This window comes from Sander lucioperca, chromosome 4, assembly GCF_008315115.2.
Source record: "Sander lucioperca isolate FBNREF2018 chromosome 4, SLUC_FBN_1.2, whole genome shotgun sequence".
In the NCBI taxonomy this organism is placed as follows: Eukaryota; Metazoa; Chordata; class Actinopteri; order Perciformes; family Percidae; genus Sander; species Sander lucioperca.
In genome coordinates, this window is record NC_050176.1 from 26,667,389 (window position 1) to 26,694,761 (window position 27,373).

The 27,373-nt window shown below is 42.0% G+C and overlaps 1 protein-coding gene across 3 annotated transcripts; it reads left to right on the forward strand.

Annotated features, from left to right (window-relative positions):
* Positions 1–26,350, forward strand: fam184b (family with sequence similarity 184 member B). 3 transcript variants are annotated; one of them, XM_035999939.1, is made up of 18 exons: positions 1–580; positions 6,183–6,371; positions 8,470–9,141; positions 9,805–9,940; positions 10,361–10,512; positions 10,645–11,178; positions 12,723–12,830; positions 12,949–13,247; positions 14,182–14,335; positions 17,843–17,956; positions 18,144–18,276; positions 18,600–18,730; positions 18,882–18,997; positions 20,264–20,623; positions 20,713–20,839; positions 22,058–22,165; positions 23,755–24,152; positions 25,704–26,350. In XM_035999939.1, exons 1-18 carry the CDS (start codon positions 431–433, stop codon positions 25,774–25,776), a joined length of 3,954 nt encoding a protein of 1,317 aa, XP_035855832.1. In that variant the 5' UTR covers positions 1–430; the 3' UTR covers positions 25,777–26,350. The 3 variants fall into 3 exon arrangements, with proteins under 3 accessions (XP_035855832.1, XP_031141724.1, XP_031141725.1); XM_031285864.2 differs by having other exon boundaries at positions 14,182–14,332; positions 17,840–17,956; XM_031285865.2 differs by having other exon boundaries at positions 14,182–14,332; positions 17,840–17,956; positions 20,725–20,839.
* Positions 26,351–27,373: the final 1,023 nt, after the last annotated feature.

Consider the following 27,373-nt stretch of genomic DNA (forward strand, 5'->3'; position numbering starts at 1 on the left):
GCTGTCTCCGGTATGTTCCATAGGATACACACGCCCCTCTCCGCCCCTGCCGCGAGACAGGTGGTTGGACGATATGCCTTCATCCTCGAGCGCTCCCTCTTAGAATAAACAAAATAGCCTATCTGTTGACAGCAGGAAAGGGTCGGTTGGCGCGAGCGCGTCCCCGATGGACTTCCAGCGTGTGACCTCCGCGATCACCGGGCGGACAGAGGGAGAGGGGGGCAACTACCGGAACGCACGAGGAGACCCCCGCCGATCTAGAACCAAATGTTTTCCAGCGAGCTGCTGTTCACGGGAGGTGGTCTACCGACAGAGGAATGAGATGCACGAGTAAAAAGTTGACACGATTTAGGTGGGAATTTTCATCTGAGAGGCGGCAGGATCATTTCTGACTATCCACCGGTCTGGGAAGTTCCCTGGGGGGTTTATTATGGCTTCAGGCGCCGGTAAGGCTGCACAGCCCCCCGGGCCGGGCTCCACCGTTAACGGGACTGCGGCAGAGTTCCCGAACATCGAACAGGAGCTGTACGACTACCAGATGCACAGCAAGATGTGCAAGAAGATCGCTCAGCTCACCAAGGTAAAACCTGCATGTGACACCGAGAGGAGAGAGGCGCGCCGGCAGAAGCGCTGTCAGGCTGATTGGATGATCTGATGGCTGCCTCACTATCTGCCATCACACCCAAACATAATTAGGCTACATATTGAGAAGGCGATCTGCAATTATCCTAGGCTATGACATATTGGGACACCAACAGATATCACAGCAAAAATGTAAATTATTATATAATTGGAATTATAAATAGCCTAAAAATTGACCCAAAGGAGATTAAAATAGCTAATAAATAGCCCAATAAGAGAAGTATTTCGTAAAACAAAATATTAAAATAATAGACACTATAAACTCATTCGTGCTTAAACACCATTATAGATGTGCTCTATGTTACAAATTCGTATCTCTTGGGATAGGCTAATGATTGGAAAACTTGGATCAGGGTTGATTCGTCTTCATGCCTGACACTAATCAGACATTAGCGATCACTGAGAGCTTTAGGTGTATGCTGCAGATCTTGAGCGATTTGAGAGATAAACCTTTCAGGGCAGCAAAGGAGTAATGCAATTATCAGTCAATTTATGGATTATCTTCGCCATGCATCACTTATAGTTTAGACGGTTAAATGTCAAACAATTTAAAGACAATTGCACATCTCAAAGAGTGCATGGATGTTATTTATCCCAAAATAATGTTTCTCTGTCTGACCAACAGATAAAAAAGGTATCCAACTGTATCAATTAACAGTGATTTTAAACAAGCAGCAAAAGCCAACATTGAAGAAGCTGGAACCACCAAATATTTGTAATAAAAATGAATTAATTGAGTAATCAATAACCTTTTATGACATGATTATAACCATTTCTTTATTAACACAGACATGATGTGTACATCAGTGTGCAGGCAGGGGTTGCAGCAGCAGTATATGGATTGGCTTTTTTGCTATATGAGGATTCTCCCTCTCTCTGGTGCACAATAATGCTTACAGAAGCAGGGCATGACCCATCGCTTGTTGAGCTATGACAATTACTGATGACTGTGCAGTTCCCATCTTCCTTTATGGGTTCACCTCTGTGTAGCCTGCAAGGTGTGTGTGTATGTGTGTGTGTGTGTGTGTGTGTGTGTGTGTGTGTGTGTGTGTGTGTGTGTGTGTGTGTGTGTGTGTGTGTGTGTGTGTGTGTGTGCAGGAGCATGTGTGTAGGCTAATGCATGACAAGCTATTTGCCGTGTGTTGTTCAGAAAGCTTTTTCTCAGACGCACAGACACACACACACACACACACACACACACACACACACACACACACACACACACACACACACACTAAGATGACACAGATGAGGGGTCAGCACTTGTGTCTGTGCTTGTTAGGGGAATTTGCCAGCCTAGTCCTTCAACCTCTCTTGGCTCTCCACTCCTTCCACACCAATGAAAAAGAAGCCTGGACTTGTTTCTCTCTCTTGAAACTTTATGCAAGCCCTGCCAGTCCGCCTTAGGTCTTTGATGACCGCAGGAAATACATCCGAAACCCAGAGCGCTGATGAAATATAAGAATCATCAAATTCGATATTTGGTGTAAGCATTTTCTCTGAGCTTTGGGATGCTGGGCATGTGACACATGGTTTATTTGAGTGTTTTGGGGCCGGGTGTGGAGTGGAGAGGAAGCAGGAAATGGGTCAGCTGTGGTAACATTATATATTTATTAACCTCTGCTCTCTGTGTGCATGGAGGATGCTGGCACACACACATTCAGTCATGGACTTGTAGGCTACTTAACACACCTCCTCACATCAGCCTGTCCCTCACTCCTCCACTCACCCATCCACACTTATGTTTGACTTACACAGCTCCCTTCCCCCCTCCCTCACATCAACCTTCCTCCCTCTCTCTGGTCTGCCCTGGTTGAATGGGTGCTGCTAAAGATAAACCAGTAGCACGTCGGAGTGTGTTTACATGAAAGAACAAGCCAATGGGAAGAAAGCGAGAGCTGACCCTGTCAGGCCAGCTGTTGTGAATGTTCACATAAGCTTGTGTGTGAACAGACATGCACACACCCACATGAATACACAGAAGAGAGTAGTCTCGTTACGTGATTCACAGAGATCAACAGTAGCATATTAAAGTGTGTCTTTGTGTGCACATATTCGCCAACACTTTTGTTTGGCAGCTCTAATTCTGTGTGTGATTTCCTGTACTTATCTAGCTTACACTGTCACAATGTTCCCTGCTTTGTAATCCAGTACACCCGGTACCCTCTTTGATATGTGTGTGTGTGTGTGTGTGTGTGTGTGTGTGTGTGTGTGTGTGTGTGTGTGTGTGTGTGTGGGTGAATGGGGGGCTGATGTAAGAGAAAGATTGTGCATGCTTGCTTGTCTCTTTGCCTAACCTCTCCTCTGTGCACCAACCATTCACTCTAAATCTCACTCCAGTTTCAAAAAGCCTCATCCTGACTCTCTTTTACACTGTAGACGGAATACTAATTTCATGCTTTGCTGACTATGAAGTTATTGTCAATAAGCACGGGCACAGGCTTGTGAGGCTACATGAAAAACATTATCGACTGGCATGATCAATATGAGATTTACAGTAGCAAGAGGCTCTCATTGCCACTCTCTGACCGAGCTGCCATGCCAAGCATCTTGAGAATTTATACCCAAAAAGCTAAATTAAAGTGTGACTATTTAAGTTTATTTTTTATTTTTTTCAAGCCATTGCCAAATTCGTTGATTCAAAGTAAGTAGTACTAATTAATCCTATCCGCTCCACAAAACTCCCTTCTGTATTTCTCAGTATGGCTATGTTTACAAAATGGTTTAGTCCGGCAACATTCGTGCATAGCAGCCCGAGTGGTGCGTTTTACGTCACCGCTGAGAAAGGACAACACGGGAGGTAGATTTTCAACAATGACATATGGGTGTAACATTTGGGTGTTCACATTATTTTGGAAATGTAACATACCTCCAGGTGTGCATGGGAATGCTTTCTAAATTGTCCTCTTTCTTCCTTTCTCCTGCTATATTTTCCTCTTACCCTTCTTGCTCTCACTCTCAAACTGTCCAAAGAGGACAGCCAAGAACAGCACACACACTCCCCTTAGAGCTTGCCCTCGATTCAGTGTTTGACTGGCAGTACAGAGAGAGGCGGGTTTGTGATTAGGATTTGGCCAGATGTCACATCCATCATCGATATCTGTCACTGAATTATTAGAAATGCATCATAGATCAATGGAGATTGACAAGTGCGTGTGCAAGAGAGAAGTTGTGACACACACACACACACACACACACACACACACACACACACACACACACACACACACACACACACACACACAGGGAATGTCCGGCAGTGCTGTGCCAGCTGTGTACTGCAGACAGTGAGGCGTCTGGATAAAATATGAGCCTATGTGTCCCCTGCACACACCCATGCACATGCACACACACAAACACACATCTCTGTGGGTGGGTAAGTGAGCCATCAGGTTCAGCAGGAGCATATGATGACACTGTAGACATGGCGTAGAGGGTAAAGTGAATAGTGGGGAGAAACGGGCCATATTTCAGGTGTTAGTCACAGACTATATTGGGAGGAGGGGGAGAGACTCCTCTCATGTTGGCAGGCAGGGAAATCACTTCATGAAGCTGCAGTGCTGGGACTATTTGAACTCACAATACTTTGGTTACAGTAGTGCAGACTGTTTGTCAGTGTTGCTGTTTAACTTCTGTTATTTGTGTTTGGTGAATTTTGTGTTTCCATGTCAGCAAGTGTCAGTTTAATATTTCTTATCATAAAGCTGGCAGCTGAAAATATTGGCTCCATAATGTCTGTTTGTGGACTAGTGTTGGTGTCAGTTTTCCTGCTGTTTGCAACGTACTCGCATTAAATGAATACAGAGGAAACAACCCCGCAGAGTGAATCATCTGAATCCATGAGGATGTAAACCAATCAGGTCAAATTAAACTGAGGATTGTTTTCCAAGGAAGATTTGGTCAAGAAAGCAACATTGAAAATTATCACCAAACTATAATATATACATTTAAATCCTGCCTGTCACATAAAAAGAAAAAAGGAAAATAAAACTGTGAAGAAAGAACTCAATATGTTGCTTACAAATCAAATAAGGCGGCCAATTTGAATCGTTTCTTATCAAAGAGGAAACATATTACTCAGTCTGCAAATACATTTTCCAATGTCAGCCTTAACGTAACAATGACTAACTGTTTCAGCTTTAAATTATTCTGCAGTCCAAAAATACGGTATATGCTACATAAAAGCACTTTCCTCAATCTCTTGACCTGAGGGACAGAAAACCCTAAAATGAAGAATGGCTTCATAAAAATATACTAATTAACCAAGAATTCAAAACACAATGATAAACTAGAGTAATAAATAAACATAGAAAATCTGATCTGGAATTTCTGGGGCACATACAGTAGACTGCAATCTTGGAACCCATCGGATATCGGTCTCTTCTCATTTCTCTATTTTGTGCCTCCTCGTTTCCTCTCCTCCGTCCTCATGCCTGTGACCTGAAAATCGATCTCTGCGTGCCATCTTGGAATGTCGCAAGTTTTTTAAATGCATCTAGAGGAAAGAGGAGGCTTGCAAAAGGAGCTATGAGCAAGGATGGACAAGTGTATCCTTTGCACCCGTGACACACGGATGTCTCATTTAGTTAAATACCTGTTGCCTTGAATCCTCTCTTGCTGTGTCTCTTCGTTGCCTCCTCCGCTCGCGTCTCAGTTGGGTGAGACTAAGACAGGAGGAGAGGAGGTGAGGAAAGGAATCAAGGTTGTACAAACTGAGAAATGAGAAGAGGGGTTAGCCTCTACGGGCAACGGCCAATATTTCTGGGGTTCCGGTGTAGCCAGTGGATATCTTCACACAGACGCCATCGCGTTCCGCCTCTTTTGCTCTCCACACGGACTGTTTACCTGCATAAAACCAAAGCCTGCTCAAACGTGATTGGTCAAAACTACTCAGACTACAAATGGACGTCAAATGGCAACCAGAACGCTTCTGATACCAAAATCTTGTCCTGTTGCATACAGATTATGGAGTAGGTTTATAGACATTACATACACTGTAGAAGGCACATCAGAAGCGGAGTAGTCTCACATTGCCAGACCTTCCTCCACAGCACTGCGGAGGAGGTTCTGGCGAGTCCGCACAGCAATCCGGGATGGGAGAAAAACATGCTCTGGTTTATTGGCATTTTTTAAACCAATCACAACCATCTTGGGCGGAGTTAAGCACCACACAGAGAAACGGCGCCTCTGCAAAATAACGTGTTTGGTTTGGGTGGAACATAGGTACATTCAAAGGTTGTTTTAGTCGTGCAACAGAAAACTCAGATTGGGCAGACAGTCTAGCTAGCTGTCTTGTTTTACCCTGCAGAGATCTGAGAAGCAGTTAACCATAGTCCTTATTTCCAACGGCACCTGAACAATCCCTGAAGTGGAACGTCATGGATATAGACTGGGAGCAGAGTGGTGGTGATCAGTGCAAAGAAAAAGCACGACCTATCTCTAAAAGAGATGAAGAAAAGATACAGTTCAAAACATAAATTTAAGGCAGAAATGTGCAACAATTGTTAAATCTTTCCTTGCCTGTTGTTGATGTTCTCCAGGTGATTTATTCTCTGAACATGAAGAATGAGGAGCAGGAGGCGGCCCTGCAGGCCTTGAGCCACGCCCACCACGAAGAGCTGCACCGCATCCTGGTGGAGACGTGTCATGAAGGGGAGGGAGCCCCGCTGAGAACACGCCTCCTCGAGCTGCAGGACTCCCTGGATATGCAGCAGAGAGTTGGAGCCCAGGTGTGTGTGTGTGTGTGTGCGTGTACTCTTACTCTCCTGATCATGAGATAAACTGAGCTCATTCAAGGGCACGTTGAATTGCTGTAATTGAATGTGTAAACTCTCAGGAGCAGCAAATCAAACCCGCCCCTTACGTGACCTACAATAATCAACCAAGTTCAGATAGCCTGTGACCTGACCCAGCCACAAGACTTCATGCTGTGAACACATGCTGAACACATGCTGTGCACCACAATAAAACATCAACATGAATCATAAATACGCACATGATTTTCTTATGAGCTCTTTGGAAACAGTAAGCAGCTTAAGCGAGAAAATCTGCATGGACCATAAACCTTTATTTTGAAATGTGTAGCCACAGTTTGTTTGTCGTCTTTCCTTTTGTTTTCCAGTTTTAGTTAATGGACATTTTTGCTGCCAATTCAGGAGCATGTTATCGCACAAGTGTAAACATCTGACGGCAAATCAGCACTACATGAAAACCATTTGACAACTTTACCCTATAGGCTCTGTTTTTGTGAATTTGGTGACCAGAGGTACACGCACAATCCTAGTGCAGGGCAGTCTTGAAAATGGCTGTGAACAAGATTATACACTGTTAGTAGGAGGAATGCAGTTGGAGCCGACAAGTGCCATAGTGCCACTGATGCAAATATCATGACCAAAGAAAACTAGACTGTGGAATTAGACTTATGCTGTGTTCACAGAAAGTATTGTTTCTTCATAGCAGATCTGTTAAAATCATAAATCAACGTGTGGCCTGGTTGGCTCAGTGGTAGAGCAGGTGCACATATACTGAGAGGTTTATGCCTCGACGCAGAGGTCCAGGGTTCGAATCTGACCTGTGACAATTTCCTGCACGTCTTCCTCCCCTTTCTCACCTAGCTGTCCTGTCAAAAATTAAAGGTGGAAAACCCCCCCCCAAAAAAAAGAAATCATAAATTAACAAACATCAAACACAGTTACAGTTGTCACGACATGTCCACAACCCTGGGTAAATGTTATGTCTAGAAGCTTTAAGAGGGTTTGGGTTTAGACGTGCATTTGACTGAAGGTAAGGATGAGAGGCCAATCTTTGTCGTAGCCGGCACTGTTCCGGTCTTCTCTTCGGACCAGCGCGTTCCTCAGTGCGGTGTCAATCAGCCTGGTTGATAGTTCATTTGTAGACATTCAAGACGTGGACAAAACCTTAACACAACTTGATGGGGAAACGTCACGACAAATCAGAAACACATCCACTTCTCACTGACTCTCGTCTCCCAGTCAGTCAGTCTGAGTCTGCTTCACTTCCACTTTGTAAGCTCCGTGATGCAGGTAAGCCACACCCACCTCAACCTGGCAGCCAGTAGGAAACGATTATGACGTGACAGTGAACCGTTTCATCACCATTCTGTCTGGATTAATATTATAACATAACATCATATAACATGCAACTATTACATTTAAATGCAGTCTTTATTCTGCAGCAAGTGACCATGGTTTAATCACAGTAATAAACTCAAGAAAGTAATAGACTTGTTGGAGAAAATGTTGTAATATGTACATAGTTCCTATGTTATTAGGTGATTACATAACTGCAAAATAAAGCATCTCCTACTAAACAATCATGTCTTTTCAGGACTCCTAACTGCACATTATACCTTACCAATGAATCCTGGTTATGTGACAAGCTGAATAAGCGTTTAGAATCCAACCTGCCCAATCTCAACAGTGCAGGCTGGTAATGATGTTTTGCCCCATACTGAGATTATTGTTTAAATGTCACAACACTGTAGCTAATTAGCCTTTATGGCCACAGTCTTGCCCTTTTCAAATGTTTTGTATATACACTGTTCACTTCAGTGCTCTGAAAAGTTCCTAGATCACCTTTGAGATGTATTGGTACGGCATATTTGCAATGTGAATATGCCACCACAAAAATAATTGAACTGTTATGTGTGTCTGAAAGGTTTCCGGAGTGTTGTTGGGAGTAAAAACACAATTTGTTTGAATCAATGCTTTGATTAATTTGGGCAGTTTATGGATGCACCGCTCAGTGGGTGGTCAGTGACTTTAAAGGCAAGTGCAGTGTGTAACACGTTATCCTCTCTGCCTCCAGGTGCAGGCAGACTTTGAGTGCTTCCGCATCCAGGCGGAGGAGAGGGAGCGTGAAACTGAGGCGGAGCTGAGAAAAGAGTTCGAGGAGAGGCTCCAGGCTGCAGAAGAAGAGCTCCAGGAGGCCAAGGCCCAGATCAGTGATGCCAAGGAGGAGAGCCTGCGGTTGAGCAAAGAACTGGAGAAGGCCGGGGAGCAGATCCAGGAGCTGGATGCCAAATGTGAGGAGCTACAGATAGCAGCTGACGAGGAGCGACAGAGGAAAGACGAGCGGAGACAGAGAGAAGACGAGGAGAACAAGAAAGAGGAGGAGAGACAAACAGAGGAGCGGGAGGACTCGGAAAGAGTGAAATCACTCTTGGAGGAGGTTAAGGCACTGAAAGAGGAGGTGGATCAAGCAGAGGAGGAGAAGAGGCGAGCAGTGAAAGAGGAGAGGGAGCAATGGGAGCAAAAGATTAATGGCCTAAACGAGGAGCAAGAGGAAACGAGGAAGAAGATGGAGGCAGAATGGAGGGAGGAGCGGCAGAGGTGGGAAGAGAGGGAAGAAGAGGAGAAGAAGGGAATGCACAGCGCCCTACGAGAGAGAGTGAAGAGGGCTGAAGCGGAGGTGGAAAGTCACCTGGAGAGGTTGGCTGAGAGCAAGAGAAACACAGTCAAACTGCAAGAGCGAATACAGGTACACATACATACACACACACACACACACACACACACACACACACACACACAAACTAGAATGTTGTGAAAATGGAAGTGAAAGGAAATTGAAATGTTGCAGCTTCCTGTCTCTGATGCCCCCAGCTAATGATTGTGTTGGGAAAGGGAGCGAGGTGGAGGCAGAGAGAGAGAGGGGAGAGGGGAGGGGGGTGTTGCTTGTCTAACCACTGGCTGCTCTCCCTGAGTGCTATTCCCACTGCCAACTATCTGCTAATGAGTAGTTTGAGCAGGATAGATTCGCTGCAGCACCACCACCATTACCACCTCATGGATGAGCATTAAGAAGCCCTGCAAGAGCTGGCACAGAGCTGACATAAGCCCCCACAGCAGACCATTAAAGGCTCAGCTGGGCAAGATAGCTCCCTGACTCACCACATTTCATCCTCCATTTTTTTCCCCTATAAACCCCCCATTCCCGCCTCTCTGACTTGCGTTCTTTCTCTCCTTCCTTCTTATCTGTGTCAAAGTTGCTGTCGGCTTCTCTCTCTCCCTTATCTGTCTTCTTTTTTTCTTGTATATTCCCCTGTGCTCTTTGTCAACCCACAATACTCCTCTGCATCGCCCTCCTTACTTTCCCTCGCGCCAACCCCCACACCCCCCGGACCTTCATGCCTCCCTCCAGGACCTGGAGGAGGAGCTGGAGCTGGATCGGAGGCGTGTGTCCGAGGCAGAGGGCGTGGCTAAACGGGCGGAGGAGGAGCTTGCGGTCGCTAAGGAGAGGCTACTGCTGCAGGAAGACGAGCTGCAGAGCAGAGCAGGTAGTCTGCAGTCTGTGTCCACCTGTCTTCTTACCTGTCTGCCAGAGAAAGCTCACATCGGCAAAAATCAGCTGAGCTCAGTGCATTTCCATTATTCATTCTGACTCAGCATTAATTAAGTTTTCAGCTCACGCCATTTATAATACAGAAAATCCAACAAAAGCACATTATTCATCCTCCATAAAGGCAAACAGTTTCATCAAAGTGTCATCATACCCAGTCAGCAAAAATGCCCTGAATTTTATTCATTGCACGAGAATGATTTCTGTTTCAGGGGCTTCCTCATTCAGTATTGCAAGTCCATTCTGCTTCTATAATGCATAATCAATCAATACATGCTTGTGCGTGTGTGCGCTTGTGTTCACTTGTGTTTGTTGGGGTTTACTTGGTATGTGTTCTCTGTGTGTGTGCGTGTATCAGAGGAGCTGCTGAACCGCGGAGGCTGTGAGGTGTGTGTCTGTGCTGAAGTGGAGGAACTGAGGAGCCAGGTGAGCCGCCTGCAGAGCAGGAACAGAGAGCTGGAGCTGCAGAGCAGTGGCAGAAACAGCGACCACGCCCGGCAGATACGCCAGGTAAAACACACACACACACACACACACACACACACACACACACACACACACACACAATAAAGAGCTATTGAATTTCATTAGATTGTACAGGTGTACCTAATAAGTAAACATATATTGTGTGTGTGTTCATAGCATGCTGAGGCCCTGTCCAGCCTGCGTTCTGAGATGGTAAGAGCCCAGACAGAGGAGCTGCGTCGCATCCAAAAACATGCAGATGATGAGAGGGAGAAACTGCAGAAGGAGATAGAAAAAGAGAGAGAAAACCTACAGAAGGAAAGAGAACAAGAAAAGGAAAGGTTTGAGAAGGACAGAAACAGACTGCGCAGAGAGAGAGAGGAGGAGAGGGAGGAAGTGGAAGGGATGAAAGAACGTCTGAGGAGAGAAAAGGAGGAAGAGGTCGACCGGCAGAGGAAGGAACTGGAGGTCGAAAGGGTTCGCGTTCACTCGCAGTTGGACAAGAACATTGAACAGGTTGAGGTGGAGAGAGCCAATGTGGAGCACAAGCTGGAAGAGGAGAAGAAAAGATTGGTGGAGAAGGCTGAGGAGGACAGGAAACGGTTGAAGGAGCAGGTGCGTAAGGCGATAGAGGAGGTGATGAGGAGGCATGCGGCCGAACTTCACAGCGTCCAAGAAGCTCTGAGTTCAGAGAGGAAGACCAATCAAGAGGTAAGCACACCACGAAGGGATTATTCTATCTTTTTTTCATCAGAGCATTTGGACTGACAGTGCAGTAAGAGGACAGGCTCCGTAGTAAAGGAGGACACAGTTTTTCCATAATGTGCACTTATATCAGAATTTAAAAAAATAGCCTGCTGTTCAGCTGTGGCAGCCAGCTCCTTAGCTTAGCAATTATATTATCAGTCAGACTTTGGGTTTAATTATTTCGGATACAAGGACGAACCGCTGTGAGAAATAGTTTTTCCTTTCATCGTGTCACAAAGCTGCAATAGTAATACTACAATCCCTGGATCTGTGTGATGCACATGTGCGCTTGAAAAAAACCTTAGAAACTCTGTTTCGCGAACACAGAAATCAGGATTCTCCAGCCAGCTTAATCTGTGAACCTGATGAAGGTTGTTCTTGTTTACATGACATTTCAGAAATCAAGATATTGCAATAACTAGGTTTCGCTCTTTTACACAGTCAGCCCTTATCAGGAGTCACTTAGCCCAATATTTTGTATATAGTGTATATGTCATAGGCACAGCCACAGTGGTGGAAGAAGTTTTCAGATCCTTTACTTACATAAAAGTACTAATACCACACTGTAAAAATACTCCGTTAGGGATTAAAAGTAAGTCCTGTATTGAAAATATTACTTAAGTAAAAGTATGTAAGTAACATCAGGAAAATGTACTTAAAGTATTAAAAATAAAATGACTCAATGCCATTTTAGAAACTTGAAACGATCCAAACAGTTCTGTCAATCAACTAAATGTTTAATTGGCTAATTATTTCAGCTGGACTTCTAGGCCGTTATATTGTTGGGTAGTTTAATTTATAATAAAACATCGTATTTTATTAACTACATGTGTTTTGTGTTCAAAAATCTTAACTTGTGAAGTAACTAGTAACTAAAGCTGTCAGATTCATGTAGTGGAGTAAAAAGGACAATATTTCTCTCTGAAATGTAGCGGAGTAGAAGTAGGAAGTGGCATGAAAAGAAAAGACTCAAGTAAAGTACAAGTACCTCAAATTTGTACTTAAGTACAGTACTTGAGTAAATGTACTTTCCACCACTGGTCATAGGCTTACGACTGTGTCAACAAAAAAGTGATTTTTGTTTGTTAGAGGGGCCAAAGAGGTATAATTATGAAGTCATTTATAATTTAAAACAAAAATCAAAGATCAGAAACATTTCTGAAAAAATCAAAGCAATTTGTGTAGCATAAATGTTTTTTGTCTGATCTACTCTCCCGTTAATCATCTCGCGACTCCTTTCGGGGTCCCCACCCCCTGGTTGGGAAGTGCTGGTCTTAAAGAGCATGTTTCATGAACATTTTTTAAACTACTAAATGTAAAAACATAATGAGATTTTAATCACATAATTGCCTGCCCTTTGAGCCTGTTTGTAATGTGCACTTCATTGTGACTAATTATTAATTAGGCTTAGGAATAAGGAGATGATAGTATGGTTGGGTTAATGTGCTAAAAAGAAGATCAATTGTTAATGTAATAATGGTGTTGACGAGGATGGATTTTCTTGGAAGGTGTGTGCGCGTTTGGATGAAGAGAGGAGGACTGCTGAGGAGCTACGCAGCCAGCTGGAGAGGGAAAGAGAGGAGCTGAGGACACAACTGAAAGATGCCACCAATGAGGTCAGAGGTCAAACTACACTCGTTGAATGTGTGTTTTTTGCCAGATGAAATATATCAGATTATTCATAATATCGATTGTAATATGTGAAGTGAAAGTGAGAAGTTCCTGTGCTCTCAGATCTGTAGGCTGCAGTCGGCGATCCAACAGCAAGACAAGAAAGAAAAGGTAGCCCCTGAAGCTGCAGCCTCATGTGAACCGCAGGGCTCTCGTCTGGAGAAAGAGCTCCATCAGACTCGGAGTCGACTGGCTCGGATGCAGGAGGAGGCAGAGAGGCAGCGGGAGAGGCAGCAGAGAGAGATAGCGTCCCTGCGAGCTGACAAACACCGGCTGGAGGAGAAAGTCCTGGAACAGAGCCGACTGAACACGGAGAGGAGTCTTCTAGACCAGAGCCAGCGGCACACTGAGGACCGGATCAGGTAGCAGAATAAAAACCCAACCTGCCAGAACTGCTTAGGCTTACATTACAAAGCCTCCACTCTGCTTGTGATCTCCCCCTGCTTCCTGTTAAAAGATCACTACAGAAGATCAAAGCTGAAACGCAAATCATTCAAATTGTGGCTCCGAACAACCTGCAGCATCTTTTCCTCTCTTACATTCTAATCATCCGTTTAATTTGAATGAGCTTTATTGACGGGTAATGTGTTTTACCAGAACAGAACATGCCAAGAAATTAGCTGCAGCAATAAAAATGATACATAGTGATACAAACAACAGTGTCAGTACATCAATGAAAATCAAATCAATATCACAATCCAAATAAACATTAGCCATAATGGTTTTCAGAAAACCAATTAATCCTGTCCTGTCTCATATCGTGATTGTACATATCTTCTTTTTCATCACTGAAAACAGCCATTATTTTTATTTCAAGCGCTACGCTAAAACACCACTTTACATGCAGGTTTCCGCTCCTATAATTAAGACATTATTATTGTTGAATAGACAACAATAAATGCATTCTTCTAACAATAGTACCCCTCAACATGACTTTTCTGTTCTGGGGTCTTTTCTGTGCAAAGGAACACATTTACAACACCTGTTAGCTGGAGATATGCAGGTTTCTGTTCCAGAAATACAACCAGGGCATTCCAAATCTCATAATATGACAAAAAAAAACACATTCGCGCTTACATGGATGTTTATGAAATAAAGTTATTAAGAAAAGTGAGAAATAATCAGGTTACTACCACATCTACAAAACCTGAAACTTAAAATAATCGTCCTCTTAAATTAATCCTTAGAAGCACAAGACACTATAATGAGTATACAGTGTAGCAAGAAGAAATGAATAGTACATTTGCATGTAGGTTAACTCACCACCTCACTTCTTGTTCTGGCGCATGCCTCCAGGGCAGAGTGTGAGGATCGTCTCAGAGCAGAGTTCAGGATAGAAATGAATGCCGCCGTTGCTGAGAGCGAACAGAGATGGCAGAATAGAGAGCAGGAGATGCAGACCCAGATATCTGAACTGCAAAGTCAACTGAGCGAGTTGCAGTCACAGGTGAGTCTACTTCACAAACTACTTGTAACCAGCCGTGATTTTGTTCTCCGTACCTTCAGGCATGCTGATTTTCTCTATCAAAAGCATCTAATTGTAGCTTCATAATCAGACTGAATTGCTGTTTACTGTGTTGTTTATAACTTTCTTGAATTTCTGAAAAAGAGAGATGGAGATGTTAGCAGTGAACCTGAGGTCTAAAACTAGTTCAGATTAGCATTGAAAGACATTTACTTAGAAGTTACTTTTGTTGGTTAGTTGTAGACTGCAGCATCGATTGGTTTTCTTAATTAATCATTTGTTTCTGAAAATGTCAGAATATAGTTAAATATACCCATTATATTTAATCAAAGCCCAAAATTATGTCTTTGAAATGCTCGTTTTGACCGACCAACAGCCCAAAACCAACTGATATTCAGTTTACTGTCATATATGACGAAGTAAAGCAGCAAATCCTCAAATTTAAGAAGCTGGAAAAAGCAAATATTTGGCATTTTTGACTGAAACGATTAATAGATTGTCACAAATTGTTACCAATTGCTTTTCTGACGACCATTTTCAAAACATGTTGAGGTTCAGACAGAGATGATTCTTCACCTTCAGCTGCCTTCAAAATGACCTTAATTCCATTTGGGCTATGAGGTTATATCTGATTGTCAAACTCCACACATTAAGATAAGTTTACTTATCTTGATAAATACTTGTCAGCCTGTGAAGGCAGTTGTATAATGACTAGGGCTGTCAGCATTAACGTGTTAATCGTGATGCGATTAAGGGCCGAGCATAACGCATTGAGTTTTTTTTAATCGCGTTAATCGCATGCCGGCATTCATTAATTTATTTTACACTTCACTCGGCTTTGTGTCGTGCCTAACAGGCTACTATTTTGACCCTTTGCAGCACTGCCCTACAAAACAAAAAGGCAGTAACTGCATTTTTGGTCAAAAATGAGTTATTATCATTTTCATGACATTCAAGGCATCCTTTGTTATGTGACAAAACATCTTATCTCAAATGTGTGTCGTTTTGGAGAAAAATGGTAGTCGTTTGTACAGTAACTGCAAAAAGCCCTAGTGAAACAAAGCAAGAATACAGTAACTGCAAAATAGGGGTAAAATATCAAATTAAATATGAGGATTGATATGTACAAAGAATAAGCTAATATAAAGTAACAAAAACAGCCACATGTCCAATAATCTACCTACAACTACATAGCTGGATGACAGGATAACTTGATAACAGCTTAGCAATGTGAGACTTTAAGCAGCCGTTTCAGCACCAGAACAGCTTCCGGGTGGAAAATATTGACCTAAAATGGTCAAATTAGTATTGGTTTTGGTATATCCATGTTCAGGAAAACAAATGGTTCCAATTATTTCAAATACAGTGTATCTAACACACCCAGAGCCCAAGTTGTGGCAAAATAGTTTTTGAAGAATCTGTAGTTACTGCCTTTTTCCTTGGTATGGTGCCATGTTTTTGGTAAGTAATACAAAGCAAGAATACAGTAACTGCAAAATAGGGGTAAAATATCAAATTAAATATGAGGATTGATATGTACAAAGAATAAGCTAATATAAAGTAACAAAAACAGCCACATGTCCAATAATCTACCTACAACTACTTAGCTGGATGACAGGATAACTTTAAAGTCATTTTTCTCAGTTCTGCACTCTGCGTAGTTACTGCCTTTTTGCTTTGTAGGGCAGAGCACCGTTACTTAACATTAAGCTGCCACTTCCTCATAACACATCCTGCTGCTGCAGGCTGCAGGCATGATGGAGAAAGACAGCAGCAATAACTCTGAATGGAGCTTTTTATTTTCCAAAACTCCCGGACGGCTCGTAGACAAGTCAAAAGCCATATGCACATTGTGTAAAGCCGAATTAAAATATCACCGAAGCACGTCAAGCTTGAGCTACCACCTACGGAGCTAAGCATATAGTTCAGTTAACGTGATGCTACCCGCTAGCATGCTACCCACTCAGGCAAAGCAGTATTTTGGAGAGTGCTACTTGCCGACCTGTTGATGAAACCAAATCCCAAAAAAATACTACAGCTCTTGCGAAACGGGTGGCAACTAACTGCAGACCTGTCAGCATCGTAGAAGACTTGGGTCCCAAGACGTACTACGGTTGGCATGTTCTGACCCGTCGCATTGCCGTCGAGGGAGACCGTAGTTTTCACGGATACACAGCCTGTACAACACGGAGAAAGCAGCCACACTGGAACTGCTGCAAGGTGCTGCAAACGCTGTCTCATTAACCGGTGATCACTGGACGTCAGTGAGTAATCAAAATTATTTAGGAGTTACTAAACACTATATTGACTCTGGTAAGGATAGGTATTTTTAGTTTTTTAGTTAGGTACTTGGAGGTATTGTGCAATAATGACAGATTCACACATTTTTCTTTTGTTTACACAGTAAGTAAATAATTACAAATCTTAAAATCAAGTTCATAAAGTAACTTTCTTTGCATTCATTTGATTCCCAATCAAGATACACTGGTAAGAATTGCTTTCGATTGTTAATATGTACTTAAAACTGTTCTGAAATGCAAAATAATAGAATTTTAATCATGTGATAAAATATGCGATTAACTATAGAAATTCAGCGATTAATCGCGATTAAAAAAATAATAATCGTTTGACAGCCCTAATAATGACCTCTGTGGCTCTGAGTCTGAGAAAATAACCCCGATGATGTCACCTGGGTGTCTGAGCGTTGGCTCGGAGACTATATAGTTGAACAGAACCAGGCAGGCAGGGTGTAATACTTACATTTTAGCTGCATTATGTAGGATCCAGTGTTTTTGAGCTTGAGTCATACTAGATACTAAAAGTCTGGATATTTCAGTTGCATCGATTTGACCGTTACCCAACTTAAAGCGTAACTCTCGCCAAAATGCAACCTAGGGTCTTTTTGTGTATGTACAGGAGTCAAACTTTCGTTTAAAAGCATATTTAGGACGGAATCGCCACTTTTAAGATTTACCGTATTTCCATTTTTTCGGTCAAATGGGAGTGCTAGGGGCACTTTTATGCTATCTCAAAATTGCTATTTTTAAAACACTAAGAAGGCTCGACACAACATGAAACTGCTCGAAGTATCGCCAAGGTCTCTACACCTTAACGAAAGCATTGACAACATTGTTTGTGTACACAGAGTTTACTAAAAAGAAAGGTTTCATCCTAAATATGCTTTTAAACGAAAGTTTGACTCCTGTACATACACAAAAGGACCCTAGGTTGCATTTTGGCGAGAGTTACGCTTTAATGGAAGTTCAATAATAAATCACTGGAGTACTCTTTTAATTAGTTCCATAAGCCTGTTTTGAGTGCACAATGAAGTCTGTGTTTTATTTATTTATTTTAGGAAATCTCATCTGAGTCTGCAAATTCTTAAACAAAAGTGGCATCTCACATTTAATTCAAATTCATCATCTCAGGAGAATTACTATACACAGAGCCTTAAAAAATCCTTTGCTCACAATTTTCTCACCAATGTAGGCTGAGAAAAAGGAGTCCCCAGAAGATGATTGCCACGGCAACCCTGAAATTGAAAGGCTGAGGAAAGAGGTCCAAGACACCAAGGAGATAAACAAGAAACTGAGGGATTTGTTGCAGGTACACTAAAATCATATGTACTCTCTTTCATAGGTTTTCTCTGTGATGAATAATTGAGCAGCTTTGATGATAGCGCTGCAGCAAAGAGGCATCATAATGTTATCCTATGAGTGTGTGCATGTATCTGTGTCACATAATACACAGTGAAGTGCTATTGTAAAAGGACAGCATGTGTGTTGTGTTGGAGGAACCCCAAACCCAGTCTATAGGAGAGGAGAGACACAGTCACGCCAAGGCTCTACAGGCGTTAGAGAGACAGGCGAAAGAAGATGTGCTGTTGGAGAGGAACAGACTACAGACAATGCACCACCTGGAGCTAGGTAACAAACACACACACTAACACATTCAGGCATTAGCATTAGCAAATGCAGACAGTCACACATTCTGTATAGCACATACACAGCTGCATGGACAAATGAATGAAAACACACACACACACACACACACACACACACACACAGATATACACATTGAGATTATAAATTCAACAGTGAAGTTGCTATTGCCATGGATACACTTCACCATGGCAACAGCAGAAGGGTACCTGTTACAGTGGACCAAATGGATTTTGATTCTGTATGTTTTGTGTGTGTGTGTGTGTGTGTGTGTGTGTGTGTGTGTGTGTGTGTGTGTGTGATATCAGATAAGCAACGTGCAGAGTTGACCCAGCAGCACACAGAGTGGAGCAGACAGATGACCCAGAGACACATGCAGCAGATAGAAGACCTGCAGGCTCAACTACAGGCACACACACAGATGATGGCTCTGCAACAGGTAACACACAGCCATTTCATAATTGATATCTTTTTTGTTCACATGAATGAGAGGATTAAAGTCAACACAGCACATTACCGCCTGAATCTTAGAATTTAGGCAGATATGGACAATGTGTATCTAATCTAATTGTGTGTGTGTGTGTGTGTAGGATCTGAAGCAGCAGAACCAGTATCAGGTGTTTGAGCGACAGCTGGATGAGAGCCGCTGTGCCATGCTGGAGCTGCAGAGAGAAAATGCAGCACTAAAGAAACAATTAAAGGAAAGGTAAGGAAAGAAGTGGTGTGGTTATTTCAACATTAATGTTATTATTATTCAGGGCTGCAACTAACGATTATTTTCATTATCGGGTTATCTGCGGATATGTTTTTGGATTAATGTCAGAAAATAGTGAAAAAAAATCATCAGTTTCCCTTGAACCAAGGGGACATACTTATATTGATTGTTTCATCCAATCTGCAGTCCTAAACCAATGATTTTCTGTGTACTATCATAGATGACAAAGAAAAGCATAAAATCCTTCAGAAGCCAGATATGGTAAATGTTTGGCATTTCTGCTTGAAAAATGGCTAAAATTAATAAACGATTAGCAAAATTGCCAATTGCCAATTGTCAATCAGCTCTAATATTCTTGCAGTCGGGACAAAAACTAATGACCAACTACCAAGTTGGATACTGAACTTAAATGAATAGTATGATCTTTTTGGAAATATGCTTATTGCCTCTTTGCCAATAGTTAGGTGAGAAGATCAATACCCTGCAGCCAGGATCCCTTTAGCTTAGCACAAAGACTGGAAACAGGGGGAAACCTGACTACATCCAGAGGTAACTAAATACACATAGGCCTACTAACACCTCTAAAGCTCACAAATTAACACATTATAGCAAAGCCCAGCCATGGTGAGCTTTAGAGCTGCTTGTAGGTGTATCTTCTTTTTTTTTTTTTTTTAACTTTGAGCATAACCTAGCTAACATAAATGACTGCCATCCACAGCTTCATATTTGTCATACAGACACAAGGGTGGAATCTATTTGTCATGTAACTCTCAGCAAGAAAACAAATTTCCTAAAATGTAGAACAATCCCTTAAGTACAGAAAAAAGACAATCCAAGCTTTTAAAAACGGTGTGAATTGGCTACATTTGATTTAATTTCAGCACTCTTGTATTGTTATCCCTGCTTACTAGATGACAAAAGATTTAGGATAATTTCTCACTAAAAGGTTGTACATATCTGGGTTAAAATTAGTTTAAAGGGTTCACTGGAGTATATGACAATGTATTGCACACATGCCCTTCTTTTGTGTATAGTTTGATTGTTGAGCTTTATTATTTACTGGTCTATATGAAAACTAGTTCACAGTAAATTATATATAGTACAGTGAAAAGTGGGCCAAATTGGCAGCAGTATTCCCATCATTGATGATTCAGCCATTTTCAAGATCCCTTTTTTTATCACAATTGTTTTTATTGTACTAAACGGGCCACTTCCATTATTTCCATCCTTTTTCTTTGATCTGCTGTCCCTTATCAGGTCAGTACAGGAGAATCCTGAAGCTGAAGAGAAAAAAGAAGAGGAAGTCGTAGATTTGCGGAAGAAGAGAGATGCCCAGCTGGAAGAAGAAGCACAACGTCTGAAGGAGGAAGTGGAGAAACTGAGGGTGGAGATGGAGAAACTGGAGGAGTCGCAGAAACACTGGGAGGAGAGGAAAGAGGAGGACGTAAAAGAAGAGGAAGTGGACGAGGAGAAGAAGAAGGAACGGGAAGAAGACAAGAGAAGAGACGAGGTGGAGGAGATCAGGAGGGAGCACAAGAAGGAGATGCAGAGTTTGGTGTCTGAATACAGCAGCGCCCAGACGCACCTGCAGTCTCGCATAGTGGCCTTGGAGAACGAGTGAGTAGAGGACAAACGCGTGGAGATACAGTACACACAGTTTAAAGTAAAGGGCGGGTATGTGAGAAAAGTGTGTGTTTGTGTATATGATTTAACTGCAGACTGCGTGAGCGGGAGGAACGGTGCAGGAGGAGGGAGCCTCGAAGTGATGACCTGCATCTGGGGAGACTTCAGGAGAGACTGACCGAGAGAGACCAGCTCATTAAACGATTAGTGGTGAGGGCGCACACACACACACACACACACACACACACACACACACACACACACACACACACACACACACACACACACACACACACACACTCTTTCAATCACACTATGAACAGGCAGCTAATAGAAACTTGTTTGTGCAATGTACCAACCTTGACCTTGGAAAAATATGTTTTTCCTGATTTGTGTTGGAAAAGCTTGTTTTCACAGTTAAAGGTACAGTAAGTAACTAAAATACTGTACATTTACCTCATTATTTGTTTACACGTTTAACATGATATCCAACATTATAACATTGTAGATATGATAGAAAACACGGAAAAGCATAATATTTCCCCTTTAACACCATTTTTTTTCAGCGCACACAGAAAATAGAGACCTAGGTGACCGTGAAGAGATATTCACTGAATTTGACAAAAGGTTTATTGGATTAACATCACTTACTACATCTTTAAGCAGGATTCAGTATCTTTATTGATCTCAACTCAAAGTCCACTTCTCGCTTTTTCTGCAGCTTTGATCACATCACACAGTCCTCATTAGCAGATTTAGTTTGCTCAGTTTCCACTCATCTGAGCACTTCTAGGATTCTTCTCATGCATGTGGAGCATGTGGGGGTGACATGGTGACATAGTGGATAGAAAGCATACAGGATGCATAACATGCAACAGCAATGTCGCCGGTTTGATTCCCTCCAGGGAATGTTGTTGTTGAACCCCTCTTTCTTGCCTCCATGTTGTCTGTCTGTCTCTTAACTGTTGCTATCCAATAAAGGCACGAGGCAACAACAAAAAAAACTACGTTTGAAAAAAGTTTGAGTTCGTTCAGGACTGTGTGAAAAGCTCCAGAACTGGCAAGTAGGTGAACCTTGAGTTGAGATCAAATATTGAACCCTGCTTAACTGGTAAAATAAGCTAGGAAAAATGGTGCAAAATGACCGGACAGGCGGAATTAAGACATTTCTGGAGCCATTTAACAGTGTAGTGACCAAGAGTTAAAGTGAAATGGGGCATTTTTGCCACTCAAAACAAATTCAATTGAAACATTGTCTTCATTAAACATCAGTGGTCATATATGCGAAGGAGAGTACTGTATCTACCATCTGTGTGGCATGAGGCAGAGTAGCAAACAAGTACACCCTCCAGACACAACTCTTATAAAACAACACACCAACTGTGAATGAGGCCAATGAAAGTCCTTCCTCATCCTCCTTCCCTCCAGGAAGAGAGGCATCAGCTGCAGCTCCACCCTCCTGTTGCCGGGGACAACAGCACCCTCAGGCTTCGTGACAGCAAGTCCCGCCCCGGGAGCGTCACGCCAACCATGAGGGTGAGTTTGTGTGTTTGCCATAGACAGTATATAAGAATGTTTGCGTGCACAAAATGTATTCGTCATAATGAGCCTCCTTCCAGCCAGAAGTGCTCACTGGGCCAGAGCCAACTTCTCCCTGACACACTTCCCAATCCACAGATCGCCAGTCTGCAGTGATGGGAATAACAGCGTTATAAATAACGGTGTTACTAACGGCGTTACTTTTTTTCAGTAACGAGTAATCTAATTGATTACTCTTCCCATCTTAATAACGCTGTTACCGTTACTGCCAAAAAATGCGGCGCGTTACTATATCTGAAGCTGTTTTTTTCATCAGACCAACTAGATTTCTGAGTCTGAGCCGAGAGGCAAAGACTTTTTTTACTCTTCTTCCTTGGTTAGTGGGCAGTGCACGACGCAAGCACATAAATGCTGACGATTGGCTGAGGTTGAGTAAAATGTCATGGTAAGCCAATCAGAGGTAGAGTTGGGCGGGTGTTCGAAAGCACGCATAGTCGGACACACAACGAACAACACAAGCGAGTCAGTCCAAGAGAGAGAGAGACAGGTATGGCGTTATGAAATCAAGGAGAGGGTTAACTTTTCCTGCTACAGATTTCCCACCTTGGTCAGAAAGAACAGGGGAGACACTTTGTTTCTCTCACTATATGACTCTAGAGTCGGTACTCGCTCGAAAGCTAATCGCCATCACTCTCTCACTTCTCCCTCGCTCTCTATCACCTACTCCCCCCACACACACACACACACACACACACACACACACACACACACACACACACACACACACACACGCCGGCTCGACGCACACACCAGCGCACAAGTATAAACATTAGGCCACTTACGTTATTTGCACTACAAAGAGTGTATACATTTGTTATTTATTTTTGGTATAGTGCTTAATAAGCATAATTTAATTTTGCCCAGTTGTGGCCTGTTGAGGTGTTGTGTTATTTGTATCGATCCACTATATAAACATAATATCTACATACATGGCATTTGATTGGAGGCTAGTCTCACAGCAACATTAAAATAGTTTAGATTTGTGTACATTGTTTCTGTTAATGTATTGTATTAAGTGTCCATTTCATTATAATATTCAGATTTATCATAAATAATTGAACATGTACGTGTATTTTAAGTTCCATTAAAGAGGGGTGGAGGTGGGGTCATATTTGAGCATTTAAAAATTTACTTGAAAGTAACGCAATAGTTACTTTCTGAAGTAACTAGTTACTTTCATAATTTGTTATTATATAATTTGAATAACTAATTCAGTTACTTTTTTGGAAGAAGTAACTAGTAACTGTAACTAATTACTTTTTAAAAGTAACTTGCCCAATACTGTCAGTCTGTCATAAAGGTGCACCCTCTCTGTGTAATGTGCCCATGGTTTTAATTACCACTAATAATAGGAAATTATAAACTAATAACTTGACTGTAAATATATGGAGCTTGTAGTGTGTAAAGCACTTTGATGCAGCTCATTTACAAAACTTGAATGGACAAACCATTTTGAGTATTATTATAGCAACATAAACTATGCTGGTTTTTAACATCGACTATATGTGAATTTGTCCTCCCAACAGCGGAAGCATGTGGAGTGTCCTCGTGCCACCAGCATCCCCAGTGCTGGTACTTACGACAGGAGCACCTTCGTACCCCCCTCCTCCTCATCATCTTCCTCCTCCTCTTCCTCCGTCCATCAGCACTCCTCCTCAACTCTCCCCCACCAGTCCACCTCCCAACCTCAGACCTCCTTCCACTACTCCACCTCCTCTCTTCCACACAAGCACACCTCCCTCTCCCTTAGCCAACATTCCTCCCCCTCCATCCCTCGCTCCACCAGATCCCGGACTTCCTGCATCCCTCCCACCCCGGCGCCCACCGCCCCGCTCCCCGTCTGCCCCTCATCGCAGACGGGCATCCGCTACGTGTCGCCCTCCTGCCAGGAACCACATGCACATCTGCAGGCCCAATCAATCAGGTAGGAACATTTTAATATAACTCCAATGAAATATCGACATTTCGGCAAACGTCCTTCAGAATAAGATACCCCAGTCCTCAAACCCAAAACATGCATATAATCAAGAAATCAACGAGCACAAACGAAAAAAAGAGAGAAAAAACAAAAAAAAAACAATATATCCTCACAGGCAATGCCTCAATTCAATATTAAAGGCCAAATTAAGAAAACTACACTGTAATTCTGAATATCTTTCAAGTCACTGTGTGAAAAATAAATCTACAAAAAATGTCAGCAAAATAGAAATAATAAAACAGAACTAGGGCTGTCAAAATAACGCGTTAAAAAAAATAACGCAGATTAATCCATTCCGTATTGACGTTTGATCCGGAGCCGTTCTAGCCACCATTGGACTGTAAAATGAAGGAGGGAGACGAGAATGTGCTGCCTGGATCATTAACTGGAACATTTACTTGTAAAAATCTTCTTCCTGCCAACCCTGGCTACCGAAATCTGGTGCCACTGATATGTCTGAACTTCTCTCTGGTGCTCTGAAGACGATACAGGCAACACAAACACCGCTGCATGTGACGCTAGTTAACACTATACTAGACAGCAGCTAACGTTAGCCTACCGCTAGCTAGTAGCTGGATTAAACACGGTTACAATGCTGACAGCTAACGCTGAACGGTGTAAAGTTTGACTGTGTTTTATTGTAGAGGATTCAACACCGGTCTATGTTCAACAGCGGGATGTAACAATCTGCAGCTACCGTCGGAGAAACAACCCAGACGGTGCGTTCAATGAAACTGGTAAACTACAGCCTCGTGGTGCATTTGAAGTTATTGTAAATGTCCTTTTCCCATCTGGTGGTTGTTTTTGTCGTTCAACAGCAATTTACTAGTGAAATAAGTTATTGTTATACATTATTATTAAATCATTTAATTTTGATCATATGGCCTCAGCAATGAACAAGCCTTCTTTAATGTCACCGACTGTTGTTTAGTACCCTTTTTTTTCTTTTCTTTTTTTACTTTCTTAAAAAGTATCGGTTCAGGCGCCGTTAATAATGAATGCGATTAATTTTGATTAATTAATCACAGAGTATGTAATTAATAAGATTACATTTTTTAATCGATTGACAGCCCTAAACAGAACCTATACAGGTTTCTAAAAAACCTTTTTGGGACTGGGAAGTATTATTGTCTTTTCTGACATATATATGGGTGTGTATATATACACATACAAACACATGGACATGTACATTTGAATGGTTTCAGCCTTTCCTGTGATTGGCCTCTCAAGTTGACTGCCCTGATTTGAAACACCTGTCTTTTAGTGTCTTATCCTGAAAAAAACAAATTTAAATCATAAATGCATCAGTTATGAGTGCGCAGCTTTCCCCTTATCTTTATCATCTACCTGCAAGATAGCACCTCACTAGAATAGGTGTGTTTTCTCCTCAGTTTTTCACTAGTTTCAAAATAAGCACAATGCTCTGAACCTTAGCATAATGATAATGTATATTAATTTAAATAGTCAATTTATGCATTTTCCTTCTGTGTTTTGTAGAGGCCCATATCTGGAGCAGAGGGGGACAGAAGGGCTGAAACAGGAGTGGTTCACCAAATACTTCTCCTTCTGAGCACAAAAACACACACACACACACACACACACACACACACACAGCAGCTGCAAGTACATTTCCTCAAATACAACTCATTGCTTCTTATACACATCTGTTTTATACACACACACACACACACACACACACACACACACACACACACACACACACACACACACACACACACACACACACACACACACACACAAGCAAGGCCATCTCAAACATTGCCTCAAAGCTCAACCAAAAAGTGCTTCTCAAACACATGCCTGACCTCTTCTCAGAACATAGGCCTGCCGGATCTTGTTTGTATAGTTTGGAATGTCTCCGTATCTTTATTTATTTTATTTTTTTAAAGCAGTCTTCCTTTTTAAATAATGCAACCTTTGCTCTAATCTCTTCACACAATTATTCCAGGCAAACGTACATTTCTTGATCAACAACCAAGTGTCTCTTTGAGTATGGAAGCATTCGACGTATTCAATCAAGATCCTCGTCAAAACGGACACACACGACTCACCATACCAAAATGAATGCAAAAATGTATGATAATCTTAATGAACAAATTGAATAAAATATTTTGTTTTTGTAAGTGCTTCTTCTTTGTACACTGGTTTAACAAAGGATTACATGCATATTTTAACATAGGTATGAAACTAAAGGTGGCACCTGTGCCTGCCTGGATTAAATGTGGGTGATCAATCAAAGCATGTGTCATTTTATATCACATTTTCTTACAAAAATCGATGAAATAACCAGTTGGGAATGTCCGTTTTTCGTTAAATCATCAAATGAAATACGTGACCAATTAAACTCCCTTACCACATTGATGCAAAAATCCAGTTATAGCCTGACTGATGCGCATATTGATAGGTATTTTGAGAGAAATTGCAATATATTAACCACAAGTCATATTTGTCTTATTGGCCAACATACTGTATACACCAATATTGACCAGCAATAAGCTAATATCTGCTGATGTATTGTTCATGCTCAAATTTCCATAAAGCAGTCCTGTGCATTGATTTGCAACATTGCCTATAATGGCCTAATACACAACAGTATAAAAAGAATGTCCTCACGATGTATATGTTGTCATATCGCTTAACCCTGAGATAAGATAAACTTTATTGATCTCAGGCAACTGAAATGTTTCATGATTTAAGTTGTTTGCAAGATAGCGACACATTCAGAACCCTTATTTGGGGTACAGTGGTGTGCAAAAAATGTGGGCACCCCTATCCTAAATGCCTTTCACATTGAGTATATAACTGAACAGTAGCTAACCTGACTTCTAAGTGTCACAACATTAAAGCTGACACATTTCTTCAAATTTTAAAACAGGAAAAAGTGCCTGTGCAACAGTTTGGGAACCCTGTCAGTTAGTACTTTGTAATGCCTCCTCAAGGCCACTGTCACGCTCCCTGTAGCCAAAAAAAAAAAAAAGTCTTTCAATTCTTGCTTCCTGGCAAAAATTCATCTAGCTCAGAAATATTCCTTGGCCTTCTTGCGTGCACGCCATATTTGATATCGCTCCACAGATTTTTAATAATATTAAGGTCTGGAGGGAGACCACATTTTTGCAGACCACTGTATTTCATGAATTTTAGTTATG